This window comes from Pelodiscus sinensis, chromosome 27 (assembly GCF_052426305.1).
Source record: "Pelodiscus sinensis isolate ZL-2025 chromosome 27, ASM5242630v1, whole genome shotgun sequence".
Taxonomy (NCBI): domain Eukaryota; kingdom Metazoa; phylum Chordata; order Testudines; family Trionychidae; genus Pelodiscus; species Pelodiscus sinensis.
This window is the reverse complement of record NC_143078.1, coordinates 13,146,686-13,160,939: the sequence shown is the minus strand read 5'-3', so window position 1 is coordinate 13,160,939 and position 14,254 is coordinate 13,146,686. Positions and strand designations below refer to the sequence as shown.

The 14,254-nt window shown below is 53.5% G+C and overlaps 1 protein-coding gene across 4 annotated transcripts in view; it reads left to right on the top strand.

Moving 5' to 3' along the window:
* Positions 1-13,595, top strand: part of TEAD3 (TEA domain transcription factor 3) — a 61,687-nt gene extending 48,092 nt beyond the window's left edge. For all 4 annotated transcript variants that reach the window (XM_075909985.2, XM_075909987.2, XM_075909986.2 and 1 more), the window contains 6 exons: positions 569-630; positions 3,846-3,979; positions 4,321-4,494; positions 5,773-5,913; positions 6,838-6,990; positions 8,505-13,595. In XM_075909985.2, the coding sequence (XP_075766100.1) occupies positions 569-630; positions 3,846-3,979; positions 4,321-4,494; positions 5,773-5,913; positions 6,838-6,990; positions 8,505-8,618 (778 nt within the window). In that variant the 3' untranslated portion in view covers positions 8,619-13,595. The remainder of the gene's footprint in view (positions 1-568; positions 631-3,845; positions 3,980-4,320; positions 4,495-5,772; positions 5,914-6,837; positions 6,991-8,504) is intronic.
* Positions 13,596-14,254: the final 659 nt, after the last annotated feature.

Below are 14,254 nucleotides of genomic sequence, written 5' to 3'. Positions count from 1 at the left end.
TGGAGAACAACCCCGTGCACGTGGCAGGCTTCTGTAGCCAGGAGCGGGTCAGAAAGCCGTGTGCAGAGCTCCCCTCTAGCACCGGTTTGGGGGGGGGGGTAGTGTTGGCCTGGCCACTGCTCACGCCGTGCGAGCAGAGGAATGGAAGGAGGACTGCTGGTGACCTGCTCCTGGTGATCCCTAGGGACCCAGCTGCGCTGGTGCTGCTGGGGTGCCACAGCATCCCCCGACTGCCCCGGGTGCTGAGAACATCGGCCTCCAAAAGCTCCCTTGACACCAACCCCCGGGTGTGTCGGGAGAGGGCGGGTTGCACGGTGGAGAGTTCTGGGAGGGGCTGCAAAGTCCTTTCCCTGTTGGGGAGAGGAGAGTGGGGAAGGCAGATGAAACTCGGCAGCTGGTGTCTGCACGAGACGGGACACGCAATATGGATTTGGATTGAGATCTTCTTGTCTTCATTGACCAGGAAGCGTCTGCCAGCTCCCAAGGGGGAGGAGGTGGGACGGGGGGCGGGAGGACGCCTTATAAATGAGTCTCGTTAACTTACCTAACGATGCACTTTGTTTTTCAGCATTAAACCATTTGCACAACCAGCCTACCCCATCCAGCCACCAATGCCTCCATCACTAGCCAGTAAGTGGGTTGCTTTCCCCGGTGGTCGGCTTTCCGACAGGCTGCTGCGTTTTGGAGGCACAAATATGTTTGCTTGCCTGAATTGCCCCCTTCCCCTAGGCCGGTCACCAACCAGTCGATCGGGATCTCCCGGTAGATCTTGGTGCCTCTGACAGGCGATCCTGACTGGTTTGGCCAGGAAGCTACCAAGTGCCGGCACTTCAGTTGCCCTTCCACCCACTGTCATGATGCTCCTGCCCTCTGGCTTGGAGCTGCCCCCTGGGAGCCTCCTGCTTACTGTGCAGGATGTGGGGGGGCGAAGAGAGGGGGTGCTGATGTCAGTGTCCCTCCTTCCCCCCACTCCTCTACCCTGTCTCACATGGAGAGAAGGGGAAGGAGGGAGCTTGGCAGCACACATCTCTGTCCCTCTCACACACTGTGTGTGTCTGTCACTCTCACAAACACACCCCATCCTTCCCTCTCAGCGCCCGACCCAACACGCGGGTGGTTGTGACTTCTGTTACTGCGTGCACAGAGGGTTATTTGTGGCTTCTGACTGCTGTGGGCATTTCATCACTTTCATTTCTCTTTTACACTTAAATGTAACCCTTTGAGCAGTGAGTTCTAACATGCCTGACCTGTCGGGGCTGGAGTCATTATCTCTGTGGCAATTGCTGCTCCTGGAGGTGGCTGGCAGGTCCCTGCAGCCCCTGAGAGAGGCAGAGCAGGGGGTCTCCACATGCTGCCCTGGCCTGTAGACACCGCACCTGCAGGGAACCGTGGCCCTAAGAAGCTGTGGGCTCAGTGCCTGTAGATGAGGGGTAGCGCATGGCACCGTGGAGCCACTGCTGTACATGCCTGCTGCTTTCAGGAGCGGTGCAGGGCCAGGGCAGGGGTAAGCTGCCTTAACCCCACTGCTCCACCACCCGGAAGCCGTCTGAGTTAAGCGGTGCCGAGCCAAAGCCTGCTTCCTGAACCCGTCCCAGCCCTCAGCCTCCTCCTACACCCAACCTCCTGCCCCAGACATGAGTCCCCCGGCGCCCAAACTCCTTCCCAGAGCTTGCCTGCTGAACCCCCTCCTGGACCCCAATCCCCCACCCTGGGCCAAGCCCGGAGCGCCAAACCCCTTGGTCCAAGCCCAGAGCCTGCACCTCAACCCCCTACCCCAGCCTGGTGCAAGTGAGTGAGGATGGGAGGAAGGGGGATGGAGGGAGAAGGGTGGAGCAGGGGCGGGGTCTCAAAGAAGGGGCGGGAAGGAAGCGGGGCGAGGGTATTTGGGTTTGAGGTAGATCTTACATTGCACTGACATTGAAAAAGCGATCCTGTGGTTAGAAAGGCTGGAGACCACTGCCCTAGACAGGCTCCATCTCCCCGGCTTCCCCACTGCTCATGTGCATGTTGGCACATGTCTCTCTGAGCTGTTGCCGTGGCTACCTCAGCTCTTACCTCCGAGGGCCTTTTTCCTCCTCTTTCCCTCGCCGCCCGCGTCAGGATTCATGCCTGAGGGCGGAATTGTCTCTTCTGCCTCCCAGGCACCACCCCAGCTGCCAGTCCTGGAGGTCTGGTCTCCCCTTGCCTCAGATCCTAGGGTGAAACCTCGTCACACTCTGATTCGCCAGGGCACAAAACTCTGAGAACCTGCCCTGCTTACTTCTGAGCGTATCAGCAACACCTCGCCACCCGGAAATAAAGCCGCCTCCCAGCACGCCCACTGATCCCTCAGCCTTTCCAAACAACCCCGCCAATCCCGTGTGGCTCTGTATTCCTCCCTCGTGGCCAGGCCACGTACAGGGGGGTCTGCCACTGCTCCCGAGGTGAGGGAGGCTGCTCGTTAGCCCAGGCAGGATCTAGCCTGGCCTCTCGGCTCCAGAAATCCTAATTTCCGTCCCCGTAGGCGATGCAGCCAGAGGCATTATTTCCTATGGAGCAAGAGGCACGGGTCCGTCATCACACGTGTAATCTGATTAGCCACAACAGATCCCAGGAGGGCTGTGAGCCAAGACAAGCGTTCCCTGTGGGGCAGTGGTTCTCGGCCTTTCCAGCCGCGGGGCCTCTTTCAGGAGGCTGATTTGTTTTGTGGAGCCCGTGTTTCGCTTCGTTTTAAAACTATTTGTCTACAAAATCAGATGTAAAAACACAGATGTGTCCCAGCAGACGGTGCTCCGTGTCGTCTCCTGCTCCCAGACTGTGCCCCTCCGGCAAAGTGCATTGCTGCGCTGCTGTTCCCCCAGCTGGGGGAGGAGACGCAGCAGCGCTCAGAGACATTTCTGCCTCCCCTGCCGGGGCCATATCACCCGTGTTCCCAAATTAGCGAGACCTGGAGTACGGAGGCTGTAGTGTATAGCGCTCACATTTCCCTGTGTAGTACGCAGCACGGTATAAAGTCGTCACAGTCGGTACACAGTGTTAGTTCGTACGGATTTCACTCGGGCTTTTCCTGTAGCCTGTTGTAAAATGAGGCAGCTATCCACATGAGCTTCGGTGCCCCCAGGAGAACCTCTGTGTGCCCCCAGGAGCGTGTGCACCTCGGCTGGGAACCATGGCTCCTGGGAAGCGGGGAGAGAGTCGTGTTTACAGTGCTCTGTCGGGTTCGGTGCTGGGCATGAGTGTAATTTAAATCCGTGCCGGCCTCTGTCCCTAGCACTGGCCATCTTAGCAGGGATAGCAGCGTGGGGGATGTCCCGGGCAGGACAGGCCTGTTGTAACTCCAGTGTTCACAGAAAGAGCAGAGCGGTTAATCACGCCGCTCGGGGTGGAGCTGATGTGGGTCTCCCGTGTGTGAAGGGAGCCAGCACTGGGGGGGGGTGCAGGCCGAGATGGGACTGGGCTGTATGCTTTGGGAAGCTTCCCAGCAAGGCTAACATGGCGTGGCTCATGGGGAGGCCACCTAGAGAGACGTGGGTATCTGCCACCTCTTAGTGGGCACTGGAATAGCCCCCAAAGAGCAGTACGCTGTAGAGCCAGACTGCAGATGTCCCCCACCCCTGCACTTACAGTGCACCAGTGGTGCACGTGCACTGCTGTGGGTGGAAACAGCTGCCCACGTGCGAGCTGTCACGGCAGCCTCTGCGCTGAGAATCAGACCAGTGCACAGGAGGGAGAGCGGCTGGACTTGCTCAGACCTGCCAGGTCTCTTTCCACGCCTGCTTTGCGGGCACCGATTTCCCTGAGCTGCCTCCAGATGCTCTAGGGATGGTAGGTTGTCTTGCTGGATGCTCTCTCCGTCTCCCTTCCAGGTTACGAGCCCCTGGCTCCTCTCCCGCCAGCTGCCTCGGCCGTGCCCGTCTGGCAGGACCGCACCATCGCCTCCACTAAGCTGCGGCTCCTTGAGTACTCCGCGTTCATGGAGGTGCCGCGGGATGCTGAAACGGTAACTCTGTGGGCACTGGGAGTTCCAACCCCCCTGCCCTTCCCTCCGGACTGAGGGGCGGGGGGCATTTCCCTCTCCCTGTGCCTGTTAGCACCAAGCACTGCAGCTCAGGGACATGGCTGGGGTCCCTCAGTGGCCGTTGCTGTCCCCTTGTGCAACGGAGGCGAGTGGGGAACGATTCTAGGCCGAGCCAGGGTCCCTAGGATCTCCTCGCCCAGGCGATGATGGGGCGGTGGGTTTTGACATCTGGCACAGCATCCCCATGGGGGGCGTGGCCCGTGATGCGCATGCGTCTGGGCTGGCTGCTTGTGTGTCGCTGACCCTTCCCGCTTCCTCTACAGTATAGCAAACACCTCTTCGTGCACATCGGGCAGACGAACCCCTCCTACAGCGACCCCCTGCTGGAGGCTGTGGACATCCGCCAGATCTATGACAAGTTCCCCGAGAAGAAAGGGGGCCTGAAGGAGCTCTATGAGAGAGGGCCCCAGAACTCCTTCTTCCTTGTCAAGTTCTGGGTAAGAACCATGCAGGCTCCCCGCCACCCCAATGCCCAGCTGGGCCTCTAGATCCCCTCCCAGATGTTCCCGCACACCGTGACGGGCAGGAGCTGGCAGCCCCGTTTGTACAGTGATCGGAATCCAGCCGGAAGTTGGTCCCAGGCAGAAACCAGGGTGGCACCTGGCAGTCGTGGACAGACACGCAGGGCGCAGGTGGCAGATCTTCCAGCACCACTAGAGATGTGGGGAGAGGGGCACACGTCCCTCAAGTCCGTGCCGTGCCGTGCCTGGGGGAAGGGAGGGCTGTTTCCTCTGTCACTTCTGAACCCAGCGATGTCCCATCTTCAGTGCTGCCCTTTCATGCCCAGCCATGTGCTTCTGGCCCATGCTGCAGCTGATCCCGGGGAATAGCAGGCACCGCCTGTACCATTGGCACAGGAGGGAGGGAGCAGCTCCAGTCCCATATCCTGCCAACAGTGGGTCGGTCCATTCTCTGCCCTTGGAATTGCACCCCCTGCCAGCTTGGGAACCGGGAGAAGAGATGCCCTCTCCACCGCAGGCCCAAGAGAGGAGCAAAGAAACCTCTGGAGCTGCAGGAAGGACAGAGCTGACGGGGGTGGGAGGGGAGGGACACGTAATGCATTGCTGGGCTGGGAAGGGGCACGTTGCGGGGAATTAACGAGTTAGAATATCAGAGAGAAGCTGGAGGACTAGCTTCTCCTCCCTCTATCCATTTGGAAGAGCTGGCTGCACGAATTGTCACCCCCCCCCCCACACACACGCACCGGCGTGGCACGAGCGAGTTCAAAAACCAAGACACACCAAACCCCACACATCTCTTCGTTGGGGGAGGAAGGCCTGACTCCTACCTCTGACCTGTTGGGGTTACCCGAACTGGGTCCTTCTGAGATGGGCACAGCCCCTCGGGGAACAGCGCCCTCTGCAAGAGCAGAGGTACTTCGCTCTGGTGTCCTGGCCATGTTCAGACTGGGGCAGTGTGTTCTGGGTTGCCCAGGTTTGTAAAATGTTCCCTGCTTCCTGTCCTCACCCAGGGTGCACGCTCGTTGCACACTGTTCAACAGCTTCTGCCCCTTACCCCAGAGTGGTTGATTTCAGGAGGGGCTGAAGTGCTCGCTGTATTCAGTGGGTAAGCCCCGTGGGGTCTATGTAAGATGGCATTTCTGTAAACCCGGGATTCTTACCTCCAGGTCTCTGGCCCCAAAAACTCCATGTTCCCGCCCCCAGAAAAAGCTTAGCTCGATTCCTGGTAACCCCTTCCCTCTCCCTCTACTGTAGGCGGATCTGAACAGCACGATCCAGGACGGTCCTGGGACCTTCTATGGCGTAAGCAGCCAGTACAGCAGCACAGAGAACATGACTGTCACTGTCTCCACCAAGGTGTGCTCCTTTGGGAAACAAGTCGTCGAGAAGGTAGAGGTGAGTCCCACACCTGGGAGGGAGTGCTGTCTAGTGGCTAGAGCACAGGGCGGAGAGCCAGGCCTCCTGGGGATCTGGACTCAAGGGGTGTGTCTAGACTACAGGGTTTTGTCGACAAAAGTGGACTTTTGTCAACAAAACTATACCTACATCTGCACTACCACTGAGATCTGTCGACATAACGTCAACAGAACTCAGAAGTTTTGTCAACGTGTGTAAACCTCATTCTATGAGGAATAACACCTTTTGTCGACAGAGTTCTGTTGACAGAAGGCATTATTGCATCTACACTGTCCTTTGCGTCTACGCGGTCACGTCGACAAAGCGGCTTGCAGTCTAGACGTTCTTTGTCGACAGAAGCTTTGGCACCCCACCTGTCAACAAAAGCCTGTAGTCTAGACATACCCAAGGAGACAACGAGTTTGGCAAGAGCAGGGGACAGAGAGTCCTGCAACTGAGACTTAGTGTGATTTGGTCAAGTCACTGCCCTGTGTACCTCAGTTTCTCCATCTATAAAATGGGAGGGTACTTATCTCTCTAGGGATTCAATGCTGAATTAACAGAGATCTGTGCCTTATTATTTATGATAGGCACTGTGGTGCTGTGTCACAGGTGGAAGGTGCCAGATGCTAACAGCATCCAGCCCCAAAGAGCAAACAGCCTAAAGGCACGAGTGATTGGAGAGAGCTGGAGAACAGCACGTTCCTTAAACTGCTGCAGTGTATCTCACAGTGGAGCTAGTAAATGTCAGTGGCGATAGCACCCCAACCCCCTCAATTTGCTTAGGCTCTTGCTACGGATCTCCTTGTCTTTGCTACCTCTGTCCTGCATGCTCGTATTCCCGTCCGCTCCCTCGCGTGCTCTGACAGCAGCCGTGAGCTAACCGTGCTGTAACACTGGGCACCTGGCTCTGCTCTCCTGCAGACAGAGTACGCACGGCTGGAGAACGGCCGGTTCGTGTATCGAATCCATCGGTCCCCCATGTGCGAGTACATGATCAACTTCATCCACAAGCTCAAGCACCTCCCAGAGAAGTACATGATGAACAGCGTCCTGGAGAATTTCACCATCCTGCAGGTACCCGAACTTTCTTCCTTCTTTCTTCCATGCTCCATTTCTAGGCTCACCATGGAGGTGACTGTGAGTGATGACACCCCATCACACGACCACTCTTTGATGCATGTGGGTGTAAACCCCCTCCCCTCTGGTTAAGGATGAAGGTGTGCCACCCTTGCAGACCAGGGTCGAAACTTTCAGAAGTGACTAGTGATTGTGGGTGCACCACGTGCAATGGGTTAAAGAACCCTGATTGTCAGACAGAGCTGAGCACCCACGCTCTGGAAATCAGGCTGGCTTTAGGTGATTCAAGTTGGGAACCTAAAATCATTTTGAAAACATAAGATCTGATTTTTTTTTGAGGCCATCTGCTGATCAGACCAGCTAGGACCTGGAATTTTTAGAGGTTACATCTTGGGTCAAGGTGGCCTTTTGGGGAAAGTTGGGGGAGAGGGAGAATCACACAGGGATTTTTTTGAGAGGACTGGGGGGGGTGCAATCTCTTTTTGTTTACACACATTTTATCCATCACAAGTGTGTGTGTGTAAAGTACAGTAGAAATGGTGTCGATTTTAATAACATTTCTCAAAATGAAATTTCTTTTGGATGTGTTTGTTTTGAAATTTTATAGTTTATCATTTATACATTGTGTCATGACTTGTAGTAGTGTAAAATCGGACACACGTCAAGCCATATCCTAATTTAACATCACACCATTATAGACTCCTACGTGTCATTACCAGAGCTAATGTAAAACATAAATATAAAAACACTTAAAAACAATATAAATTTCCAAAGACAAATTTCGCTTTGAAATAAAATGTCAAAAATTTCCCCCAAACTACTTTTTTTAATGGAATTTGTGTTTCATAGGAAGTTTTGAAAATGCACTTGAATCTCTTTAACCCTGGGAAACCGGGTTTGCCAGATGAGTGAGAGAAATGGGGCAGGGAGGGAGGGAAACGGGGCAAGGCACTTACTTAGTGCTGCACATCCCCTGCCATTCCTAGGACCCATCCCCTGCCACTGTGGGAGCATCGGGAAAAGCCGCATGCAGAGCGCTGTGCTGCCGTTTCCCCAGCTGGTGGAGAGCCGCTTATGCTTCCACCCGCTAGGGTCCGCACCACAGGTTCTCCAATTAGGGACACCCAGATTGCGGAGGTTATTGTGGATTTGGTTTTGTTCCAGTGTCAAAAAGTTCCCATAAAATAAAAGTTTGGAATTTGCACCAGCTCTAGATTTCACCTACTTTGTAGTGGTTTAAGCACTGGTCCTGCCTAGAGCAGGGGGCTGGACATGATGACCTTCTGAGGTCTCTTCCAGCTCTATGGTTCTATGATAAGCCGCATCACGAGGGACAAACCAATGGAGAGTCAGGGCGTGTGTGTATGTACATAGCCATACATGTGGATATTGATCTTGGAGGATACAGCTCTATCAAATAAATCATCCGCATGATAAAACTGCGCCTTACGTGGCAACATAGAACCCATCTCTGCATTCCCTTGACTCTGCTTTCTTTCCTACCCACTCAGGTTGTTACCAACAGGGATACCCAGGAAACCTTGCTCTGCATAGCCTTTGTTTTTGAGGTGTCCACCAGCGAGCATGGCGCCCAGCACCACGTGTACAAGTTGATCAAAGACTAGAGGCCCGTGAGATGGGCAGGGCACGGGGGGAAAAGGTCTTTCCAGAGAAGCTGACCATGCGGGACTGCCTCCGTGGAAGTCTTTTGAAAATGAAAAAAAGAAAAGCCAAAAAGACTGACTCACAATCAAAGATGTGTTCTACGTAGGAACAATTTAAAAAAAAAAAAAGAAGAAGAAAAAGAAACCAGTGAGCTAAAGGAGGGAGGGTCACCTGTCGCTGAAAGGGGAAAGGCGTGGCCATCGACGTCGCTGCGGCCCACCACCCATGTGCCTTTCCCAGCATGCTGCCACATAGACCGACAACCCCTTCTTAATACCCAGACGCGCTCCCTTCCTCCTCGCTCAGACAGCAACGATCATGTGCCCGGCCAGCTCTGCCTGGCTCGGTCGTGCCGAGTGGAATTGAGTGGGTGGTGCCAAAATGGACTTTTGGAGTGGGATGAGGAAGCGGATGCTGCCTGGTTTATCCAGCAGGATGTGCTCTGGTCTGGAAATGGGCGAGGGAAAAGGAGGTGTGCGCAAAGCCAGCATCGCCTCCAGAGACGCAGGTTGGCTCTTTGCATAACATCCCTGTCCTCGGTTGCGAGAGGGAATAGGGACTGGTGTTATCATGGCAGTGACACTGAATACTGGATTTGTCCCAGGAGTGCAATGATCTTACAGTGCTGTCCCCTGGTGGTAGGGCTATGGAGGCACCGCAGCCATGTGCCTGGCATTATGAATAGGACGCTCGTCCCCTGGCAGTGTCCCAAGTGTTGGGAAGGTAACGGGAGTGTGGCTGCATCACTTTAGAGAGTGTATTGAACCAGTTGGGAGAAGGGGATGTGGCTGTTTGTCGGAGCCGGTGATGGGAGGATGAGAAGGTAACAGAGGGGCTGGAAGGGACTCAACTGGAGAAGAGTATCTAGGAAGCTATGGAGACAGCTGTACCCAGACAAGAATCCAAGAGGGCTATGTGCCAGCAAGGCTGCTTGGGGAAGTCCCAGGGCTAGGAAAAGGGTAGGAGAACCCAGGAAGTTCTCAAACATCTCAAGCGACTGGAAGCTTTAAGCAACTCTTGCTGATGCTTTGCATCTCACTTCATGGGAGAGAAGCAGGGAAAGCTTAGACCAAACCCTGAAGGTTAGTTTAGCAGGGTATTAATGTTCCCTGCCAAGCCCCGTTGCAGACGGGAACAATCTGGAAAGCAGGCAATGGAGTGGGGTCTACCTGTTCACCGCAGTGAAACCTTATAACCTACCCTTGGTGAACCCCCTTTACCAGATCCACCAACGGTGTAAACCACACACCTCTATGGACTCGCGTGGCTGTGACAAGAGGGAAGGTGGGGATGTGATTTGGGTAGAGCTTAAAGGGATACTGTTGAAGGTCCAAAATTTAGGATTTGCATTTTAAAGAGGCCCCGGGGAGAGTTGTCAAAACTTGAATGGAAATTTTTTTTCCATAATTTTTTAACATTACGTTTTAGAATATGTATTTTTTTAAAAAGAGAGTGTGTCTTTAATCGGAGTTGAGCTCTCCTGCTCCTGCGGGGTTTGCAGCCCAGCCTTATGAAAGTGACTAGAACCCAAGTGAAACTGACTTGTGTATTGTGTGTTCAGAGGCAGGAAAACAAAAAAGATGCAAAATGGGTTTGGAAAACATCCACTTTTCCTGACCTCCCGGGCTGTTGGTTAGCAGTGCTGGGAATGACTTTAGGGGGGTATTTTTAACAAAAAATCGGGACCCAGTGCTACGTGTCTGTACAGCACCTAGCACAGTGGGGCCCTGCTCTCAGCCAAGACCTCCGGGTGCTACTGTAAACCAAACAGGAATAAAAGGTGATCTACGTCCTTACCTCCCACTGAAGTCGGTAGGAGTTTGGGCTCTCTGTACCATCCGGGCTTAGGCCCGGGGGTTTTTACTCAGTACTGTTCCTCTAAGTATTCTTTTATGGCTTAATAGTCAGTAATAGGGAAATGGCAACAGCATCGCTTTTTCCCACCCTAGTTTTCATATGTAAATTTCCCACCTCTTCCTCTTAGGTTTTTTCTGTCTGACTTTTTTCAGTTTAAATGTTTCCTTTGTCCCATTTGCTTCCCAGCACACCTCTGCCACTAAACTGCCTCTTCTGTGTCCTGTCCAGTCCCGGATGAGGGACGTGGCTTTTCCACTGTGGGGTCCTATCCTGGTGCTGGAAATGGAGCAGTTCAGGATTTCCTTGGAAAACGTTGTTACTAACGGGGAAGCTACCTGGGGTTCATTTGCGGGGGGGGGAGCACTATTGCAAGAGGGAGTGAGGCGTCACTAAGGCAAGTGAGGCTGGAGGAGGCTGGAGCAAGAGAGAAATTTCTGCCATGAAGAAGGTGAATGGAAGGGCTTGCTAGTACACGTCCTCATGGCTGCAGTCCAGAGGTCCTAGATGCCTGGCTAGATTAGCTTGTAGGTCTGATCCCAGCTAGGCTGCTGCAGTAGGAGGCCTCAGTGCTAGAAAATATCTGTCTCCTTGGAGACTCCAGATCTCTGGAAAGGGGCCCAAAGAGCGCGCGAGAGGGTGGGGTCTTTGAGATGGTGTCTGAGGGAAGAGACTGGCCATATTGGGCAGACGGCGACTGTGCAGATCTCAAGAGTTTGGTGTGTGTACGTGGCATAGATGCAGTGGAAGGAGAGCGGGGGGGGCATGGTCCTTAGGGTCCTCTCTTCCTCCCCCATCAGTCTGCAGGCTTCTCTTCCTTTCTCTGTCTTCAGGACGGGGCCTGTGCTGCATGAAGGGGGCCAAGTGGGAATCTCATAGACCTTTGAGTCCTACTGCATTGTACTACTTCCTGAACAGCTGGGTTAGTGGCTTGTCTTCCTCCCACCCTCCCTCCTGGGAGGAGAGTGAGAGCAGTGATGGGCTGAGGAGGCAGAAGGGAGGGGAAGGGGCTGTCACGGAGACTAACGTTTAATTGCTTCATAACTGGACCTGGCCTTGCTTTCAAGGGGCTGAATCTTCAGTTTTGACTCATCTCTTCTTCCTTTTTATTCCCCTCTGCTCGACTAGGGATTGATTAGCACGTTGTTCTCCTGGCTGGAGGCCCTGACACCGCCTTCGTACCAAGTGCACAGTTATTGTGTAGGTAGGTAGGTAGCCAAGCTATGGGCCTTTGAATCCAATATGGCGGCCCTAGGCACCGCTGTCTGAGAGTCCAGTATGGTGGCCATGGGAAAAGCCAATATGGCGGCCATGGGTGCTGCTGTGTGGGGATCCAATATAGCGGCCATGGGAAAAGCCAGTATGGCGGCCATGGGTGCTGCTGTGTGGGGATCCAATATAGCGGCCATGGGAAAAGCCAATATGGCGGCCATGGGTGCTGCTGTGTGGGGATCCAGTATGGCAGCCTGAGTTTTTTGTGATGGGGAAGCTGTCAAGAGCATTGAGGGAATTGTGAAGAGGATACAGGTTCCCATGCCTTGAAGGAAATTACAGTATGCGTTGGTCTAAGTTTTTCTAGTACAACATAATTAACTATTCTAATAACATTGCGACTGGTGCTTCCGGGGGGCGTCCCCTTCCCCGGGGAGTCTTGATGGACGCTCCCATGCCCGTGGGAGCCCGAGGAGCCAGTGGGAGCATTGAGAGGACAGTGGGTCGCAGAGCCAGAGCCGTAATACGGCAAAGCCCAGTGCATTACTCCGGGTACATACCTTGCTGCAGACAGTACACGGCAGCACTGGGGGGCAAACAGGACTGACAGTATGTGGAATTCAGAGCAAAGATGCATAGAGACTCGCCAGGACTGCAGCTCCTCCACCCCCAAGTTATTCTGAGCTGTGGTTTCCCCGGGTGGATAGAGCAAATATCCCAGGCTCCCTGCCCCCCTTGGCGTGGGTGATAGTGCTGGGAGAGTAGCTGTTCCCCAGAGTGGCACAAGCTTTCTCTGGCTGGTTCTCCTAGGCGGAGCGCACTGACGTCTGACTGCTTCGGCGGTGGGGTGGGAAACAGCTGGAGTCACTGATGGGAAGAGGAGCTGCCGTCTTTGAGGTTCGGGAGGGGGAGAACCTTGAATCCTCATAATCCCAGGCGACTCTCCCTGGCTGGGTGGTTAGTAGGTAGCATGTTCATTTCTTTCACTCACAGATCTAAAACTCTGGGACTGAGGTTCAGCCCTCCACTTTTCCAAGCATCCCCCCCATGCAGACACACTGCAATGCCCCCTCCCCTTCCCTTTCCTAAGCCTGCCTTCTAGCGAGGGGCACGCTATATACACTCCTGGGGCAGGATCCAGTCCCCTCACTCAGGTGAGGGTGGGGGGCGGTTACTCCGCTAACTGACTTGGGCTTTATAAACACCCAATATAACCCCCCTTCCCCATTGTTTTAGCCCCACTGGGCTGGAGCCCCGTTTGAAAGAATCTCTTCTTAAACTGGACTGTTTTGTTTCTTAGCCTTCACCTGCAGCCTTCCCACCTGCTTCCCTTGTAATCTCAGAGCCTCATGCAGTAGATCCGCTGCCTCGTTCCCTGGCTGCAGAGTTCACACTCACCCTCTGACCTCTGGTTTGCGGACACAAATACACGCGCGCTGCCCGTTAGCCTGGCTGTCGCTCACCCCTAAAGGACAGCAGCAGATGTCAAGTGCTTGGCTCTCCCCTAATGGGACTTAAACAGGTACCCAGACACACTTCATTAATAACCAGTCCCTTTCCTCTCCTCCTCCCTCATGGTATTTATGAATTTCACATGAAGTACGGTTTTATTTTTTTAAAGACTTTGTAAAGCTTACCAGGGTTATGGTCACCATTTGTAGAGCTGCGTCAGTCCACAATGTAAAACCCCCTTTTTTTATGTATTATATTTTTTGTGTATTTTTTTAATCCAGCTGTGATGGGTTGTATCATATATTTGTTGTGTTGACTGTATCTGTCCAACTTCAATGAGATGAGACAGTGGAGCTCCTAGAAGAAATCTATGGGTCTGCTGAAAACCATTAAAATTATTTGTTCATGGGTTGGCTCAACACAGTTCCTGACCTGGTATTTTTATTGTCCGTTCTTTTGTTATCACTGCTGTGCCTAAAGGCCCACACAGAGTTCAATCCCTGTTGTGCTAGGTGCTGTACGTGCAGAAAGAAAGAGACTGATCAAGTGCTTACAGTCCAAACAGACGAGATGAAGTTCCTTTCTCAAAGTCACCAGGGAGCGTCTACACAGCAGGGCTTAATGCAAAATAAGCTGCACAAATTGAGGTACGTCAATTGCATAGCTTATTTCGAAATACCTTATTTTGAAATAGGGAGCACTTATTTTGAAATAAAGCACTCTTCCTCCCACTTCCTTTACTCCTCATACAATGAGGGTTATAGGCAGGGCTCGCTGAACCACGGCGAGCCCTGCTCACCAGCCATGCTGTCCGGCGATCTGTGCAGGCGCAGATCGTTCTGCGCATGCGCAGACTGCCCGAACCCAGCTCTTCTGGGTTACAATATACTCGCCGCGGGCGAGTAGATTGTATAATTTGTCGAGCCCTGGTTATAGGAATGGGAGTAAGAAGTCCTCCAGCTTGATTATATTTTGACATTATTTCAAAATAACTGCTTGCTGTCCGTTAAGTTATTTTGGAATAGCGCTAGTTATTTCAAAATAATGTTGCAGTGTCGATGTCTCTCCAGAGAGCCTG